Here is an 18669-nt window from a genome sequence, read left to right as displayed (position 1 = left end):
AGCCAGCCAGCCAACCAGCCAGCCATCAATCCATCCATTCAGAGGATATCAATGGCAATCGCAGACTTGCGACAACACTTGAGACCTGGTTACCTTATCTCATGCAGCATTTCTCCTTTTGTTGGTTATCCTAAAATTATAACAATTAAAAAATAAATAAAAATGCTATCCCAACATTCAATGTAAACTGTATTCTCTAGTTTGTTGTCAAGTAACTCGTTATCAGTTTCAGAGAAGTTGCTCTTTTTTGTCCTCTTTGCCATGATGATGAAAGGTGAAGACAAAATAAATATTTCATAAATATTTTTGACATATTTGATTATTTGGAAGTCTTACTGAACACAAATCATCCCAAAGTACACAAGCATGGTGACAAAGAGCAAGTGGGATCCATCAACACTGGTGACTTACTGACTGTGTATGACCCATGAACGCATGTTTGATAAATATGGATTGTTTTTGTACTTATGCAGTTTTATTTGTAAAACAGAATTCATTACAATGTTTTCTACACACTGATGATAATGAGGTGCCTGTAGAGCATGTAAGTGAACCACATCTGTATGACTGGTGTCTTACACATAGGGCATATTCCATGGTTTTGGATAAACATTTGTGCAGTGGTAGTTTCCTGAAAAAGTTTGACCTCGTGCTCTGAAGCGCGTCACCAGACTCTGTACAATCCACAGCCCTGCCATTGGCGATTGGTATGTGGACCTGTCTCTTTCCCTGTCAGAGGTTGAAGTTGATGTAAAGACTATGAATTCACACATTTGTACAAGTGTATTTATTAATTAAAATTATTTGCTGAGAATCGGCTCTATTGTTAAAATGAACACGACCAACTGACAGAAAAGTTTCTAATACTGTGACTTCTTTCAAAGAAAAGAAAAGCAGAACATTTCACTCTTGCAACCACTGGTTTGTGACCGAATTCTTCGTCTCAGGTGTTGTCGCAGGTCTAAGATTGCCATTGACATCCTCTTGATCCCCATCATCAGTCCAACTTCTTATTGGTTTTTGCGGCGCTGTAATGCCCCATCATCGTCATCATCATCATCATCATCATTAGCATCTTTTCTGGCTAGACAGCAGAGGTAAATTAAGAAGAGGACAATGCAGACCGGAAAGGAAAGCAGAATGCAGCCCAACAGAGGTGCTTCTGTGAAGAGCGGCTAGAATGGACAACAGCAGAGGACAGAGTAAGTTAACTGTGAGTTACAGTTAAAAACATTTTTTTTTAAAGAAGTATGACTGAAGACTTACTGTTACTGTGGATTTTGCATTATAAATTAAGCGTTTGACACGCTGAGCCACATCGTTTCCTCCTTGACTCTGAGACGAAGACAAAAACTTCAGAAAACAAGGATGTGTTGATTGACTTCAGACAAACCAGACAAGACTCACCTCCACGCTTCCATCCAGCACACCATTCAGGAAGTCCAGCAGGTGGCGCTCTGTCTCGATGGCCGCCGCAGGCAGAAAGTAGCCATCATTTGTCAGATTCAACACGATAAATGAGGGCACGATGGCTTCACTGTTGATGATAACAACATTGACACTAAAGTCTTATTGGTGTTGTGCTATGAGAGATAAGCACAAGAGTAAAAGCAAACTCACGCCATCAACAGACCCGAGACGAAATCAGTGTCCTCCATGAAGCCGAAGCAGAAATTCCTGAAACATAATGTGAAGTAAAATAGACTGATGGTTTCACGCACGATCAGTCCAACTCTAAGAATCCTTACCTGCTGTAGGTGTCTCTATGCTCTGCAGCCACTTTCTCAACTAGATTCTTGTACCTGAGATATATATTGATGGACACGTAGCTGGATGATCAGACAGAGGACAACAGGATGAATGACAAAATGTTTGACATGAACGATGGATGACTGTTACCTCAGACTTTCATCACATGGGAATATCTCCACCAGTGCCAACAACACCAGCTTATCTGTATCAGAGAAGCAGCATCACACAAAATCATTTAATGAGCAAAGTCAAATAATTTGATGAAGCACAGCTTGCCGAAGATGCCTTATTTCAGCAGTTTTCTTCATCTTGACAACAAACAGTAGTATTGTGCTAGTCTGCCTGTAGTAGTAGCTGTTTATACCTGACTCTCCCATGGAGTAAAGAGTGTAGCTGTCCATGTGAAGGAAGTTTGGGAAACGTTCTCTGTTGATCCATGACTTAAGGTCACCATCCTGCTCCTCTGAAATTCAATGGAAGCAACACTGCTTGGATCCGGTTAAGAGTGATGAAAGTTTATCATATTACAAGACTTCTATTTATTGACTCACCATTGTAGGTAAAGACGGTTCCTTCTTTAAAGATGACCACAGCTGGTAGAAAAGGCAGAGACATCGCCTGTAACACAAACGGATGTTAATCAGACACAGACTGAGACTCTAAAACACACCCTACTAAAACATGGAGCTTGAGCCATCACTAAATACAGATTCCAAAACAGACTGATGGCAATTACAGACCCTGCACTCCACTGACAATGACAAATACTGACAGTAACTCCAGAAACAAACACACTGACATTATCGAGAGACACTGAAAGAGACAGACACTGACAACAGACACTTCCGTCACAAGTTTCAAACCTTAGGCAGGACATCTCTTGTGGCAGAAAAGAAATAGGCGTGAATAATCAGCTCTTCTGCCACTGACGTGAAATTTCCCTGAAAGTAAATACACACATTTCAGAAGCCTGTGTGTGTGTGTGTGTGTGTGTGTGTGTGTGTGTGTGTGTGTGTGTGTGCGTGTGCGTGTGCGTGTGCGTGTGCGTGTGCGTGTGCGTGCGCGTGTGCGTGTGCGTGCGTGTTCACCTTCAGTTCTGAAGTGGCTCCCACATAAACAATCATAATGTCGTGACGGCTCATCGCATGCAGGAAAAGCTGAGGAGTGCTCAGAGATCGAACCAGCGGCCTGCATGACACAGACTAAATGTCACTGTGATGCTGGTTTTATCAGAAACTCCAGTGCCACTTCACATCTCATCAACATTGCTGCTTTATGTCGGTCTCTATCTGAACTTACCCTGCTATTCTGTTTGCGAAGTCCATGATCCCGTCTTTGGTTCTCGGTCCAGGATAGTTATACTTCACTTCTTTCTTTAACCTGAGAAAAGAAACAGGGGTTACTCAGCAAACAACTCGTCTAAGTGAAATGTTTTGAAGGTTACCAAAATCTAACACATCATTGACACATTGATAATCATACAGTCTGTAAGTCAATGTAACATGACTCACATACACACATCCCTGTAATACATCCCTGTAAGGAAACACACCTACAGAGCATATACAGAGCTCTGTATAATATCAATGTGGCACAACAATGTATGATATCACGGTAACACATCAGCACATGACGAACATATCAGAGTAACACTTCGCTGTGTGGCACTATGTGGCGCATCACTGAAGCACAGGAATCTATAATCAGTGTGAATTTCTCTTGGAGATCATTAAAGTATCTATCTATCTATCTATCTACATTAATGTAACACAATACCTCGACACATGATTAATTCTTCACTGTAACACATCAATGACCCTCTGTAACCCATCAGTGTAACATATCACTGAAACACATCACTGTAACACTTCACTGTATCTCATTCTTGCCTAACCCTCTATGTTAAATCGCTGTATCCCATATCACTTTGACACATAACTTTGTGATAAATCACTGTAGCACAAAACTGACACGTAATTATAACATTTAACTCACATACAACTCAATAACTCACTATACCATGATCCTATGTAATGTGACACATCAACTCAACACTCAGCTGTACAGAACTCTATATAGGCCACATTTCAATGTGACATTCTATCTACGTCATTAAAACATGAATGAATTATGTCAACATTTAACTGAAACACAACACACAGTGACACATCAATGGAAAACCACCCACAATAATGCAACATATTAGAAATTAATTCATGAAGCATGACTGTGACACACAAAATAAAACACTGCAACTAATATAAAACTAAACAAAGTTGAAGAACACTATAACACTTCACTGTAACATGCCCAACATGTTAAGTTGTCACTGTAACCACGCTCATTGAATATCGGAATAACATAAACCACTGTAAAACATCACTGTAAATGTTCTGGATGACATTATCTTGGAACTTTCCCAATGCAATACTGAACAATGTAATAAGGTACAATAACACGTGTGAAGGCTGACAGAGGACAGTCTTCTGTTATTGGTTGATGTGTGGTGATGTCACAGTGAGAATTACATGAGAATAGCTGGATAAGTTCTGACCCGGAACTCTTTGGACAAGCCTGCATGAAAAAACAAAACACAACATGAATCAACAGTGGGCGTACTTTTAATTCGATAGCCAGTATTCACTGCTTGCATTTGTTTAAATATACTTATATTATGTCAGTCACTGACTCGTGCTAACAGTGGCATCTGATTTGCCCACATGGACAGGAGAACCAAGACTCCGGAGATCTGATCCAATCTCATGCCAAACAGGATCCAGCTGTTTACAGAATGTACACCAAGGGGCGTAAAACTGCACGAGACAGTAGAGTTAGTACACACTTTATTCGAAATAAACACAATAATAATGAACAGTACGTTTGCAAATAATGAAAGGACGAACGCCCTCGAAAGAACTTTTACCGCATTTTAAAAAATGCATTTCTGGGAAAAGGCATTTTCCTAAACCCCAGATTCTTTTCCTGCCAAAAGGTACCCTCCAGGGTTAGCGTACCCCACAATTTGAAAACTGCTAGTCTAGTATAAATGAACGTACATTGATGAGCCAGATGTCATCAGGTTGTTGTGTCTCCAGGAAGCTGAGGATCAGTCAGATTGGTTAGTGATAAAGCATTCAGTTAAGTCAAGTCAAATCAGATTTCTCAACAGTACTCACGTATCATCAAGCTCCTCCACAAAGGCCGACACAGTCAGCACTGACAAAAGCAACAGCGCTGAGAACAAACATACAAAACAGTTTTGAAAATAAAGATCAAGATCCGAATCTTTAGACACAGTCCCAACTAAAATGTTTAAACACTTACAATTAAAACAACCATGTGACGCAATGGAAAGTTCTGGAGGAGGAGACAGTCAACCTCAACTTTTTGGAGCCATTTGAGGGTTAGACTACAGCACAGTGATGATGAAAGAACAATGGGAGCCATAATTGACTTGATCAAAGCAACAGGAAGACTGAAAGATATACCAGATCTGCTCGTAATCTGGATGTGTTAATCTGCCGGAGGTCTGGTATCCACAAACCAACAATAAACTGTAAAAAAAGTACTTCAATAATCTTCTGATCAGCAGAGAAATCCAACAACCTGCTCCAAGTTTGTCAAGTTTGTTTGATTTCAATTGACACTGAAACACGGAGAAGCTACTGTATGATGTTTAAGGAGACCACATGTTTGCGAGTCAGAACAATAGATCCACGTGTGTCTCTTCTTAATCCCTACTAATCCAGGATATGTTGAACTGTACTGTAATCTGGCTCAGAGGGCTCTTTATCAAACAACATTTGACTTTAGTTTGATGTGAGACATACCTGAGAGCAGAAACGTGCTTCTCCTGTCCGACATGTTGACTGAAGATGGATTAGTAGCACAGTTAATCTGCTAACTGCTAAGAAACTGAACACACCACTAATCTCACAGATTAACAGGCTCCATTCAATTCAGCAAAACTTTATTCAGAGCAAGCAGCTTCTCTTGAACAATGTCAGCACAGAAGACAAGGCTGGGATTAAAAGTTCACGAAGAGGGATGTAGCTAGCGGGAGACAGCAAAATACAATTAAGCGATGGACAGCTGAGAAGGTGGAAATAGTTACAAAAGATAATGCTTTTGAGATTGTTTGGGTTGCCGCTGCCACACCACAGAATGAAGATGTCCATTGAAAATGTGCCAAGCAATCAGTTGCTGATCTCAGTTCAGTCTTGCAGTTTCAAGTCTTTGCGGTGCAACATACGAGAAGCTCACTACAAATTATTCTTGTGAAATGGTGAATCATCATGAGTTCCCTATTAGATTTAAATCTAATCAAAGTCATTTCTGAAGCAGGAAGCCTCTGACTGATAAAATCTATGTCCAAACAGAACTGAATAACTAAAACAAGTAATTAAAAAAAAAAAAAAGTTTTTCTTGGTTTCAAATAATCCACTTCTATCAAGACTAACTTGTGTTAATAATAATGAGAGATTTTATCCAGAGTTCTACATTCACAGTCAGCAGCAAAACCATAAGGGCTTTAAGCAAAGCAGCAATGTCATTATAGCATTATAAGTCCAACTTTGCCTCCATCTGATAAAGTAAGACAGGAAACACATCAATTATTCTTCTACTATGTTATGAGAGTTGTTGTTGGAGGCAGAGCCAGTTGTGCAACAGAGGGTCACAGAGGAAGCAGCAGTGGTTTCGCCTCAATCGCAGCATCTTTGTCAGGTGAGTCATTGTCAACCAGGCCTTTCTGCTGACTCGGCGGTGTGAAGTACTGTGTCTCAGCCGTGACCTGTGTGGACACTTGCCGGTTTAAGACGGTCGAACCAGCGCTCGATCCATCTGCTTCACTCTCTGTCCAGCAGGACTCGCTGTCAGATGCAGAGGACAGCCGACTCTTACCCCATCGACCGTTGGTCCGGGCACTGGTACTGAGTCGGACAGCCGGTGAGCCAGTCAGAGTTGTACGACGAGATGATGCCACACTCGAGCTGTAAGATGAACGTAGATCCTTTTCCTTTAATTGCAACACACTGCGCAGAAGTGGTATATAGCGACCAATGGCAGCCCGGTATTTTGGGTGTGTGATGGCGTAGATGATGGGGTTGTGGATGGCGGAGGCCTTGGCAATGAGAGCAGGAACTGAGTTCATGTATGGAGTAAGCAGATGGGCATAGCCCGCCGTGGCAGTCAGGGCAACTACAGAATATGGTGCCCAGGAAATAATAAACAACAGGATCACTCCCAAAGCAACTTTAGCCAGCTGCCACTCAGTCCGCAGACGCTCATAAGCCTTATTCGTCTCTCCACCACTCAACTGCTGCACCTCCAGACCAGCTTGCCGCACTGCCCTGAAGATGGCAAAGTAGCAGCCAGCAATGAGAGCAAGTGGGACAAAGAAAACACAGACAAAAAGCAGGATGGTGTAGGTGCGAACTGAAGCTGTGAAAGTCATGTAGTCCCAGCTGCAGGATGTCTGAAGTCCTTCAGGGACATAAGCACTCCACCCAAAGAATGGTGGCAGACTCCAACCCAGGGAGTACAGCCACACCCCAACCATTACCACCAAGACTCGCTGGCGACTCATCCCACCCATCAGTACCAGTGGCTGTGTGATGGCCAGGCAGCGGTCCACCGCAATGGCAGTCAAAGTCATCATGGAAGTGATGCCAAACAGAGCCCCACAGAAAGCGTACAGCTCACACGCCATCTCACCAAACACCCAGCGACGGTGCAGGCTAGCCACAAAGAAGACTGGCGACTGTGTCAGAGACATCAGGAAGTCAGCAGCTGCCAGGTTGACCACCAGTAGGTTGCTGGGTGAACGCAGCGTCCGACTGCGACAGAACACATAAATAACCATAGCATTACCAAGCATGCCTGTCACTCCCACCAAAAGGATGATCGAGCCGATAATGTAGTGGGCATGGTCAGGGACGTCCACAGTCGGGAAAAGGTTGGGCTGCAGGTGAGTGCTGTGTGTGGGCGCAAGGCCAGACGTGTGAAGCAGCTTCGAGGTCCTGAAGTGATGATGTTGACTTGTGCAGTTTTCTCCTACGGAGCAGGGAGGTGACGTCCTGCTGGGATGGAGGTGACTCATCACTGTTGGTTTGACGCTCGCTGGATGGATGACACTGGGGTGCTGGCTGAGGTTTGACCAGATATTCACCAAGTTTTGACAGGATTTCAGCTTTGTCTCATCCACATGTCAGTGATGAGTGATGACAGCTTCTCTCTGGGCTGCATTCTGGCTGAATCCCGTTTGGATGTCAGGGTCTTGGATGATTGTCGCCCGGTTTTTCACTCCTTGCCCGAAGATTGTCTGCTAAATGGTTGGATGGCAGTTGGCTTGTGGCTGGATATAGGCAGATTGTAAAGCATTTCTTGGCTGATTTAAGCAGTTCAAGCTGTATCTGCTGTCTCTCTGAAGCGGCTGCAACTTGCTGCTGCTCTTTATGTTGGTCTGACCAATTGATGACGCAGGATTATTGAGCCAGCACCATACTGCTCCATTAACTCCCAGCACTCAAAGAACAAATCAACATTTGTGGCATGATTGTTGCAGGTTAATGTGATTGTGTCAGAGGTTAATGAGCTCAAAAAACACTTAAAAAAAAAAAAAAGCATAACAGGCAATTTCATGGGTCCTAGAAATAAACTGAAGAACCAAAATCACATAAATAAAGAGCACAGCGTTTCAGTTCATCTGACAAAAGCTTTTCTGAAGGCCCACAATGAATCTCCCAGAGGATGAAAAGTAGCATCAGCTGGGAAATATGGGCAGCAAAAAAATTGAACCTCACATATAAAAAAAAAAAAAGAAAAGAAAGAAAAACCCAACTATCCAAATAGTAATTTCACCATATAGTATCCTTGTTTACTTCAGCTCTCAGTTTCATTATTACATGCTTCTTTGAGATTATAGTGACATTAAGTTACATTGAAATGAAAAAGATCAATAGTCTAATAAACAATGAAAAATAACGGATGGCCTGTCTTTGTTAAATTCCAGATTTGTTTGATAGGTATTGGACCGGTGCTGCTCGGACATATGTTACAGTTTGTCGCTGAGCAGCTGGCCAAAATGAGGGGCGGCAGGCATTGACTTGTTCACAAAGGAAGCTGCTTTTCCTCCCATAATTGACCAGGAGTCTACAGCCTGAGGAGCTTTCCATCCAATTGATCCATCCATTAATTGATCAGTGAGCAGAAAGGTGGGAGAAGTGTCTCCCTAATGACAGTCCTCCAGAGTCTGTCTCGACCGCTCTGAAACAAGGGTTTATATTCAGTCCAGGATGGCTGTCTCTTGTGTCAAAGTGAGTAGGAGGTCAGACATCAGGGAGGTGGAGCTGCTGTCCGTCTGAAGGTTCTCCCCTTTGCCAGTTTGCCCACCATCCCTGTGAAACCACGAAGAATTTGAGGAGATGCAGACGGATGACAGAGCTGCAGACAGACGGCTGCTTCGACGCTTGATCTAAGACCCAAAACACAACAAACACACATGAAATTAAATAGTACCAAGGGCTTGGACAATGTGATGGCCAGGATTTATAATTATTATCAGCGTGTAATGAAAGAGACAGCTCACCGTCTTCCCGTGGGGTCATCTTGTTGGGTCACTGTCTGTACAGTCGGAGTCAGGTCATACATGATGGTTTCAGTGTTTGCCAAACAGAAGCCATTTGACATCATAACCTCTGCATAGAAACACAGTTTTCCTATGAATATGAGTATCTACAACCACAGAATCAACACCAGCACAATAAAGAAAAGCCAACAGAAGAAGGTCCTGCAGGGTGACCGATATTCAAGACATATCTTTCTGCTAACATCCAGATCATAGAGCATCTTTCTTCCTCTAAATGATGTAATTTCATCTAACATCCAGATTATAAAGCATCTTCATCCAACTATTTGATCCAATATGCAGGACAGCGATTAATCATTGGCTGAACTGACCTGACAAAACAATTGGATTCTGAAGGACATCCAGCTCTTGTATATCCTGAGTGATGCTTTGGACCTCCTCCTGTATTTCTTGTTGGGCCTCTGCTTGTATGATTGTCTGAACCTCTTCCTCCGCTATGGTTTCAAGGTCCTCCTGTATGACTGTCTGAACCTCTTCCTGTATAATCGTTTGGTCCTGCTCCTGATGTGCAATCTCATCAACAGCACATGGTTGAAAGAAGTCGAGCACAGGTTCAGACTGTGAAAACTGCAATACAAAGCAGAGGAAAGTCTTGTTCAGGCGACACAGTAAAACGAAGGACTTGAGAGGATTGAAGGATCGATTACCTTGCATGGCAGCTGCTTCCACTGAATGTAACTAACAGTCGACTGCTTAAACAGTTAAAAAGCACCGTATGGGTGAAATCAATTTAGCAACATGGATCAACGTGACTGAGGTAATCAAAACTGGATTTGCCCATATTCTCGGAAATAATAATAATCAGACATTACCTGCTTTTGAATGAATGCACATGTTGGATATTTTAACTTCATGATGGTCTACCAAATCTCGAGGATGAACACTCTTTGGTAGCAAAGGTTGGGAACCACCATTATACGATACTGTAAAGGGGAGCTGAGTTAAATAAGTACCTTTTGTGGGAGGTTGATGATGGTCTTTAAAAGTCTGTTGAGTTCCAAAACTTTGATTTCAGGATCTAAAATCTGCTCTGCAGCTTTGACTGCCAACAAGCCTGTTAAAAAAAAAAAAAGGGAAAAACAGTATTACAACTCGCTAACGCTGGTACAACCATGGCTTAGAACATAGGTCTGCACCCTGTTGCTCTGGAGCCTCATGTGGCTCTTCAGCACCCCTCTTGTGGCTCCCTGACATTTTCAGAAAATTATTTGCAAATATACATTTCGCTTCCATTTTTATTTTATTATCTAGACTAGAAACAGCTAAAGAGCCACAATAGCTGGAAGTGCCCCCAAAATTATTAAATAGCCACTTAAAATGAGAGAAAAGAATAAGAATAAGAATATATGTAGGTACTTGTGAAACCAAAATTATAATTTTTTCCAGGAAAACAAAAAAGGAACATAGGAAAGGGAAATGGACAAAGAAAAGAAGGAAAATGAGAAAGGAAAGGGAAAAGAAGAAAAAAAACAAAAAAGAAGGAAAGGATAAAAGAACACACAAGGGAAAAAGAAAAAGAAGGCAAAAAAGGGAGGGCACTGGTAATATTGGTTTGAGAGTAAAATAATTTTTATACTGCGGGGGTAGTACTACTGAAGCTACAGACTTTTGACTTACTCCTGATTCTGATATCCAGCCTTCTAATCTGAGAAATACTGCTGTTTAAAACACTAGTGCCACTGAAACTTCTGCTTTTAATTCTCAGAAACTGCTCTGGTAATGCATATTCTCCTACTGGTCGGAGTAATCTTGGTACTACTTAATCTAAACGCTCCTGGTACTCAGAAAACTACTGAATACCACTGGAATTAATGAAACTACTACTGGTACAACCGATCTAGCTTAAAATATTACAGTACATGTAACTAGTGATACATTTTAACTGACTGATTAATACTTCTTTTCAGAGGATTAAAGGTCTCACTGATACTGTTGAGTTTTTAATTCAGTACGTTTGTGATTACTGGCACTGCTGCCGGTATTAGTGATATCAATGCTTTTCAAAGTCCTACTTAATCCAATGATACTTCTGCTGTTCAAAGTCCCACTGGGCTGCTGAAGCCACTTCTGAAGCACCTGATGGTGCAAATAATAGCAGCTCAGTGGTGATCATCACACCTGTGAGCGGCGATCACCTGTAATCGGCTTGCCAGCAGTGCCACAGGGGGCAAACCAACCTGGGAGCAGTCTGCAGGACAGCGTCTCTCTGTCGTCAGGGAAATTGTCCACCAGCCTCCTCATCATCCGGGCCAAGTCCACGTCGCCTCTGATGAGCTGCAGCATGTTGCCATCCGACAGCTCCACCCTCACCTGCATCTGTCCGCCTGTCCAGAGCTCTGCTCCCACCTCCACCACACACATCATCCTGTCTGACATCCTCCACCTCTTCTGGACATTTAAAGTGAAGTGGCATGCAGGTGGAACAAACGGTGGAAGAGGAAGAGCAGCAGAAGAACCTGAATGGAGGAAGAGGTGCCGTGCAGCAGGTGATGGAGTGGCGCAGTGTCGTCTGATCGGCTCTGCCTCAGTTTGAGTGTCAGGATTGAAAAGTTAAAGCAGCTTTGAACGTCAGCTGTCATCCAGAGAGGAGAGGATCAATCAGCAGTCTGCACTTCATCAATAACCACCTTTGGAGCTGCAGGATTATTTCTGAGGCTCAAAACACACCTTCATGTGACCTTCACCCTCAAAACCCAAGATGTTTCACTCAACACATTTCCTAAGGGCTTCAATGAACACAATCTGATTATGGGGGGGGGGACTCAATAAAACTTATGTCAATTAAAACAGGTGTGATATAAACAAACAAATGGCACTTGAAGAAGCTGGAAATTCATCGGATCTGCTGATTGGTTGACCTATTAAAACCCACCACTACCGCCCACCCCACAGGCCCCTTCCCCTCAGGTCAGGGTAATGAGGTTAATCAGCTTGAAGGGAGGAGGGGGAGTTAATCCATTTCCTGTTACACCACTGAACCAGTTCAATGAGAAAACTTGTGTGTTGCATTAGTGTGTCTCTTTAACAGAGGTATTAGCCCCCTGTAGTGGCTCCCTGATGGTTTCAAAACATTATTTGTAAATGAACATTTGCTTCCTTTTTTTATTTGCAGACCAAACTGATGTTCAAAAACACTCTAATCACCAGAAGACAAATAGCTAAAACGACAACAACAACAACAACAACAACAACTTACAATAGTAAGAATTGTTAAACTAAGATGATTTAAATTGCGAGTACATAATTGGGGGTGGGTTTCAGGAAAAAAGGAAAAAGAAGAAAAGGGGAAATTAAAGCTTTAAAGCTGCAAGCAGTGTTGAACAGCTTCCAATTGCTGTGGCGCTGCGAATGTATTTTGGCCCACCGATGTGAGGAGGGTTGACTGTGATCATACATGTAAAGTTTCAGGCTGAGTGAAACATGTGTAGGCCAGCTTGGGAGCACCTCCTGTCCATCCACTTGGTGGCGCTCTCACTGTGACTGTATATTGGCCTTTGGAATTCATCAGGGCAGCGCTGTGATGACACATGTAAAGCTTCAGGCAGATTGCAGCATATAGAGCAGTTACGCATCCCTTCCTGTTTCATAGTGAACCATAAGATATTTGTTAATGAGTGTATTATTCATACTATAATCATGTTTACCATGTAGCATTGCTGGTGTATGAGCTCTGAAACTTTTGAGCTGAATCCAATGAGCGACAACAGGCTAACCGGTGATTAAGTTGCTGGTATTGTATGAACCATCTTTCACCTCCTCTTGATATTTTGAAAAGCTCATCAGGAAGGAAAAGGCAAGATACTTCAAAATATATTTTCTTCTTCCAACATAAACTTCAAGAGTTAGCAACCTGTCATATTGTCTCTTCCATGTTTTCATTTTGAAGTTAAATGTGTTAAAGGTTAAAGATTTCCAATCATTTATATTCAGCAACTTGATTCCTCACGTCAATAAAGCAAGCAAACATCTAACTTTTTCAATTTTACTTTTTAATTAAAAAAAAGAAAATCAAACAAGCAGTAAAAAATATATTCAGTATAAATTCAGTTGTAAACATGTGACGTCTGAAGCAGATCTGATGAGGCTGTCCAATCAGAGAGCTGCGTGCTCGGGGGGCTCATGGCGTCTGCGGATGTGTCGCAGCAGTAGCTGCCGGTCGGGGCTGGAGTACTCGCACTGTTGGCATGGAAACGCCTCACCGGTGTGGTGTCGACGAGCGTGGAGATCCAAACTCTTCTTCTGGATACTGACAGCGAAACAACTTCTGTTAGTATGGTAACAAACCTAATACCCATGATAATGGTAACAAAAGCCAGGCGGTTACTTCTCGTGTGTGTGTGTGTTTTACCTGCTGTAGTCACAGTGCTGACACCTGTATGGTTTCTCCTGGCTGTGGGTTCGACTGTGTCGCAGCAGTGAGCTGCGATCTATAGAGGCATACGCACACTGAGCACACCTATAGGGCTTCTCACCTGAACACACACACACACACACACACACACACACACACACACACACACACACACACACACACACACACACACACACACACACACACACACACACACACACACACACACACACACACACACACACACACACACACACACACACACACGTAAAAGTTTGCTACAAGTTTTAATCTTTGGGTGAGTTCACTATTGTACTTTTTTCAACAGCACTTTTTTTTTTTAACATGTTAAGTGTTATTTGTGTCATTGTGTGTGTGTGTGTCACCTGTGTGTGTCCTGAGGTGCTGCAGCAGCGACGCCTTCAGTCTACTGCTGTACGAGCAGTGAGGACAGCTGTGCGGCTTCTCTCCTCCGTGGACGCCTCGATGACGCTTCAGAGTCAATTTGGAGGAAAACTTCCTACATATGATAAAGTTCTGACCTAAGTGACCAATCACAGAGCGGTAGTGGCTTTGAGTGAGCGTTAGGCTGTGTTTACCTGTCACACAGTGAGCAGGAGAAGCCAGCCTGGCCTGTGCTATCAGCAGACATCTTTTCATCCTCTTCATCTTCTTCACTTTTGATTTTCTTCTTCGTTTCTTTGACTTTCTCCAGAATCACAGCCTGAGACCTGGAGTCCAGCCTGCATGCACGCATGCACGCACGCAAACACGCACACACACACTTCAAGATGAACATTTTGGGAACAGTCTGATTGATATTAATGACCTGTTCTTTGTGGCAACAGTTTTATCTGGTTTAGGGAATGTTTCAGAAGAAGTTGATAACTGGGAAACATTTTTGAAAACTACATTTTGGGAAACATTTTGTTATATTGAAAGGCAGCATCAACTTCAAGGGAACCTGTTTGATTATGTTTGATGGCAACACTGGCAACACAGGGTATAGTGTTGTTGGGAACAGTTTTCTGAATTGTTTTAATCTGCGGAGACATGCGATGACCTTCAAAGAGTCATACAAAGATGTTTTCAGAACAGAAAATAATGATGACTGAGAACATTTTGGAAAGAAAAATGTAATATTTGGGATAAGAATCAGTAAAGTTCAGGGAACTTTCTATGACTAATTCCAAAATAAATTATGTTTTGTGAATACTAATATTTCAGAAACAATTGAAAACACATTACACAGACTTGAAATCTTAATCTATGATTTCAATGTTTGTTTAATATTAATTATTCAGCATTCTGAAAATAATTTTGAGACATTTATGGAATGTTACCATAATTTTCCTCCTTTAAAAGAACATATTATATCTACCTGTTATGTCTGTTTGCCTTCTTTGCGTCTGCTTGTCCCATCAGCTGGTCCCTCCATCTGTCTGAAGAAAACCAATCACAGTGTCAGTCGCATTGGAAGGCCCATGAGAATAATCACATTCACCTATTCACACACACACACACCAATGGAGGCTGCGGCAATGCAAGGCACTGTCACTCCAATGGGAGTAGTTTAGGGTTCAGTGTCTTGGTTTCATTAAAATTGGATTCATGTAAAGATTATAGTCACTTTCAATAGTAATTGTTTGTTTTTTTGTGAAGAAAAAAAAACTTCACTTCTTCTTTGCACCACAACAAATTAAAACTTTAAAGTTTAAATTTCAAGGTTATTATGGCACAAGTTTACTGGTCCGGCACACTCAAGATGAGATAGGGCTGCTATGTGGCTCCTGAACTGAAACATGTTTGACTTCCCTGATCTGTTGAATCAATAGAGTTGGTGCTGAACTGTGTGTTTGCTGCATTAACCTGTTTGCTGATGAGTGTTTTGTGACGTGGCATTCCCGAGTGTGTTGCGTTTGGCCGATGCCGTCTTCCTCCTCCTCTTCTTCTTCTTCTCCTCTTCTTGTTCCCGTCCCAGTCGCTTCCTTCTCTTCTTCTTCTTCTTGCCCCTCCTACTGCAGTGGCTCCTCCAATGAGGCTCCAGCTCCTCCCAGCTGGCGGCCGTCCAGCTGCACCTCACGCAGCCGAAATCACCGGTGCTTCGGTGTGACCTGACGTGGACGTCCAGCAGTCGCTGGGACGAGAGCATGAGAGGACAGAGGAGACACGGCAGCCGGCGCCGGCCGGAGGGAGGACTTCTCGCCTGGCTGCCATCCGGCTGAGGCCGGCAAGTGCCGAGAGGAGCTGGAGGTTGACATGGAGCAGCAGGTTTCACAGTGGAGATTCGACAGAGTCCTAAAGTCATGAGGTGAGCAGACTGCGCCATCTCCTCCTGGGTGGCGGGGGGGTCAACATTGCAGGGCAGATCCACTGAGCTCCCCTTCAGGGGAAAGACAGAAGAGTCCTGCTCTTCTTCGTCGTCCTCTTCTTCGAACAGAGTGCTGACCTGCGGGAAGGAGAAGATGAGCATTCACCAAAGTTTGAAAATCCTGAACAGATCATGGCGGACAGGTCGATGAAGTGCTTTTAGGTGTGTCACCTCACAGGTGTGCGCGACCTGCAGCCCTCCTTCACTGCTGATGTCACAGGTTGGCGGGCTCATGCTCTCCAGCATTTTGTACAGTAGGAAGTCCTCATCCTCGTCACTCTGCTTCGACTCTCCGTTCAGATCTAACTGATAGGGTGACCCCTCCCCCCGGAGCCCCTCCCCCTCTTGATCCTCCTCCCCTCCCCTCCCATCATTGTCCCCCAGGTAGGCAAGGTCGGAGGGTGGGTGACTGTGCAGCAGGTGGCTACTGATGGCGGTCTTAAGGCCACAGGTGAACTGGCAGAGTTTGCAGCGATACAGCTCCACCAGAAAGGACTCGACCAGCCCCGCTGGTAGCCCCTCGACCTCGCCACAATACAGGCTGGAGCTCGCCGCCCCGCCCGTCACATGCAGGCTCACCGGGCTGATATCACGGTACCGCTGGGCCACCCACGCTGTGGCCATCACATCATCAGGCAACGCCCAGTCAGCTTGCCGTCCTCTGATTGGACAGCCTGGGCCTTGAGCTGGAGTCCTTCACCTGTGACCCCTTGCAAGCTCGAACTCTGAAGAACCAGAAATACATAAAATGTATATTTAAAAAAACAACAACAACTAAACAAAACATAATGATTCCACACTTCACTATGATCACAGCACCACAGGCTTCGGCAGGTGACCCTCCGCGCATAGATATAAACACATATCTATGCCTCCGCGTGCACATGTGTGAAACGTACAGTAATTTAGCGTGCAACCAGGACCTAAAGTCACAGTTCGTATCGTCTTTAGCTCAAAAGAAAACCGTCCATCACGTCAGAACAGTATCAGTAAAGCTTTAAACGGTGAAATTTGAAGATGTTTTCTCTGAAACTCACCGGCAGTTCTTTGTTTACATCCGCCTCCTCTTCTTCTACGTCTTTTTCTACTACGACTACTACTTCTTCTTCTTCTTCTCTTGTTTTATGGCGGTTGCCATACATGGTTGGGTGTATTACTGCCACCTTCTGAATGGGAGGGTGAAGCAGAATGACTTCTCGTCTAAATCCAATTTACTAACCCTGTTATTTCTAAAAAATCTGAAGATGTCCCTGTATATGATGTCTTCCGAGTTCCTCCTCAGTATTCCTGTTATGTTCAGTGTTGTTTTATGTCTGTGGAGTGCTTCTTTGAGCATTTGTCTGTGGTGATGATGGCAGGGGCATTTCGAGACACCTTACTCTGGAACGCATCCTCTTCTTCCTCGGGTTCTCCAAAACAGTAGCCTGCAAGACATTACTGCCCCCTGCTGAAAAGAGAGGAGCACAGCACCGACAAACTCCTTGTGGGATAAAATGCACAAGATGTCCTAAAAGTCAAGAATAAAAAGAGGAAAAGCAAACTTAATTGTCCCCGGGGAGAAATTTGTCTTTGGCATGGTGGTACATTTTATTGAAGAACAAAATAAGAACATAGTCACTGGATAAAAAACAACAAAACACTACAACAAAAAGAAACATCATCATCAGTTAAATAAAACACCACTGTAGAGTACAAAGACACTACAAAAACAAAACAAAACACTACAACAGGTTATAAAACAATCCTAGGGAAAAACCTTTACACCAATATAGGAAAAAAGAAAAACATCATCATATGACAGGGAAAAAATGCAAAACAAAAATATAATTATAGGATAGAATAAACACAGAATAGTAATGGGGGGAAAAACTCAGCTGTAATGCTGAGATGAACTGGTGAACTGAGACAGAATGTTGAAGTTGCAGTTCTTTTATTCAGATTTCAGGTTTTTTGTTTGTTGTAAAAGGATAGTTCATTAAATATGAACTTCTTAATGACACATCAATACTTTGGAGTACTAAAGCAAATGCAGAGATTTAGATTTCTAGTTATTTATACATTATTATGCTATTATTTACTGGTTCCGCCCACTTGAGATAAAACTGTGCATCATGTGGAATCTGAAGTGAAACGATTTTGGCACCTCAGCCTCATGCCATTTTGTCTTTATTGATGTCTTGGGATTGTGTGTAATGGACAGCAATGCTAACAGACAAGAGAGGACGTGTCTTCAGGGAGAACCCCCAGCAGAAACCTATAGGACTCTTAAGTGTATGAGGCAACAATCTGCCAACAGAAAACAAATGATGTCACTCATGGTCAGCCTGATATAGTGCTGCCAATTAGTCATAACAAGCACCACACGAGGTTGTTTTCACTGCTGAGCTTTCACCAAACTCTGGTCAGTAGGAGGTGGTTGGCACGACTAACTGCATGTGACAATGCCTGACAAGTGAAGAAGAAGAAGCAGAAGAAGCACACCACATGATGAAGCTGTTTATTCTTTATCTAACAGGAAGTGTGTGTGTGTGTGTGTGTGTGTGTGTG

At 43.0% G+C, this 18669-nt stretch overlaps 4 protein-coding genes across 4 annotated transcripts; all 4 read right to left on the bottom strand.

The window, feature by feature from the left end:
* Positions 1-997: 997 nt before the first annotated feature.
* Positions 998-5616, bottom strand: LOC308135114 (protein disulfide-isomerase tmx3a-like; the record flags this gene model as incomplete). Its single annotated transcript, XM_080502988.1, has 16 exons — positions 998-1084; positions 1267-1335; positions 1408-1537; positions 1621-1677; positions 1749-1829; positions 1900-1954; positions 2117-2215; positions 2304-2370; positions 2616-2693; positions 2841-2940; positions 3052-3132; positions 4281-4326; positions 4442-4565; positions 4809-4851; positions 4929-4986; positions 5583-5616. The coding sequence occupies 16 exons, from the start codon at positions 5614-5616 to the stop codon at positions 998-1000; spliced, it is 1209 nt and encodes a 402-aa protein (XP_080359114.1).
* An 811-nt stretch (positions 5617-6427) lies between these two features.
* On the bottom strand, positions 6428-7852 carry opn4.1 (opsin 4.1; the record flags this gene model as incomplete). Its single annotated transcript, XM_080502987.1, has 1 exon — positions 6428-7852. One exon carries the CDS (start codon positions 7850-7852, stop codon positions 6428-6430), a length of 1425 nt encoding a protein of 474 aa, XP_080359113.1.
* Positions 7853-9087: 1235 nt separating this feature from the next.
* On the bottom strand, positions 9088-11716 carry LOC308135112 (PX domain-containing protein 1-like; the record flags this gene model as incomplete). The annotated part of the gene is made up of 4 exons (XM_080502986.1): positions 9088-9226; positions 9341-9486; positions 10354-10454; positions 11578-11716. 4 exons carry the CDS (start codon positions 11714-11716, stop codon positions 9088-9090), a joined length of 525 nt encoding a protein of 174 aa, XP_080359112.1.
* A 1776-nt stretch (positions 11717-13492) lies between these two features.
* Positions 13493-16746, bottom strand: LOC308135111 (uncharacterized protein; the record flags this gene model as incomplete). The annotated part of the gene is made up of 7 exons (XM_080502985.1): positions 13493-13646; positions 13749-13872; positions 14138-14271; positions 14351-14494; positions 15133-15193; positions 15621-16200; positions 16294-16746. The coding sequence occupies 7 exons, from the start codon at positions 16744-16746 to the stop codon at positions 13493-13495; spliced, it is 1650 nt and encodes a 549-aa protein (XP_080359111.1).
* Between the last annotated feature and the right edge of the window lie 1923 nt (positions 16747-18669).

Source organism: Blennius ocellaris (assembly GCF_963422515.1).
Source record: "Blennius ocellaris genome assembly, chromosome: 10".
NCBI lineage: Eukaryota > Metazoa > Chordata > Actinopteri > Blenniiformes > Blenniidae > Blennius > Blennius ocellaris.
This window is presented reverse-complemented; position numbering and strand designations above follow the sequence as displayed.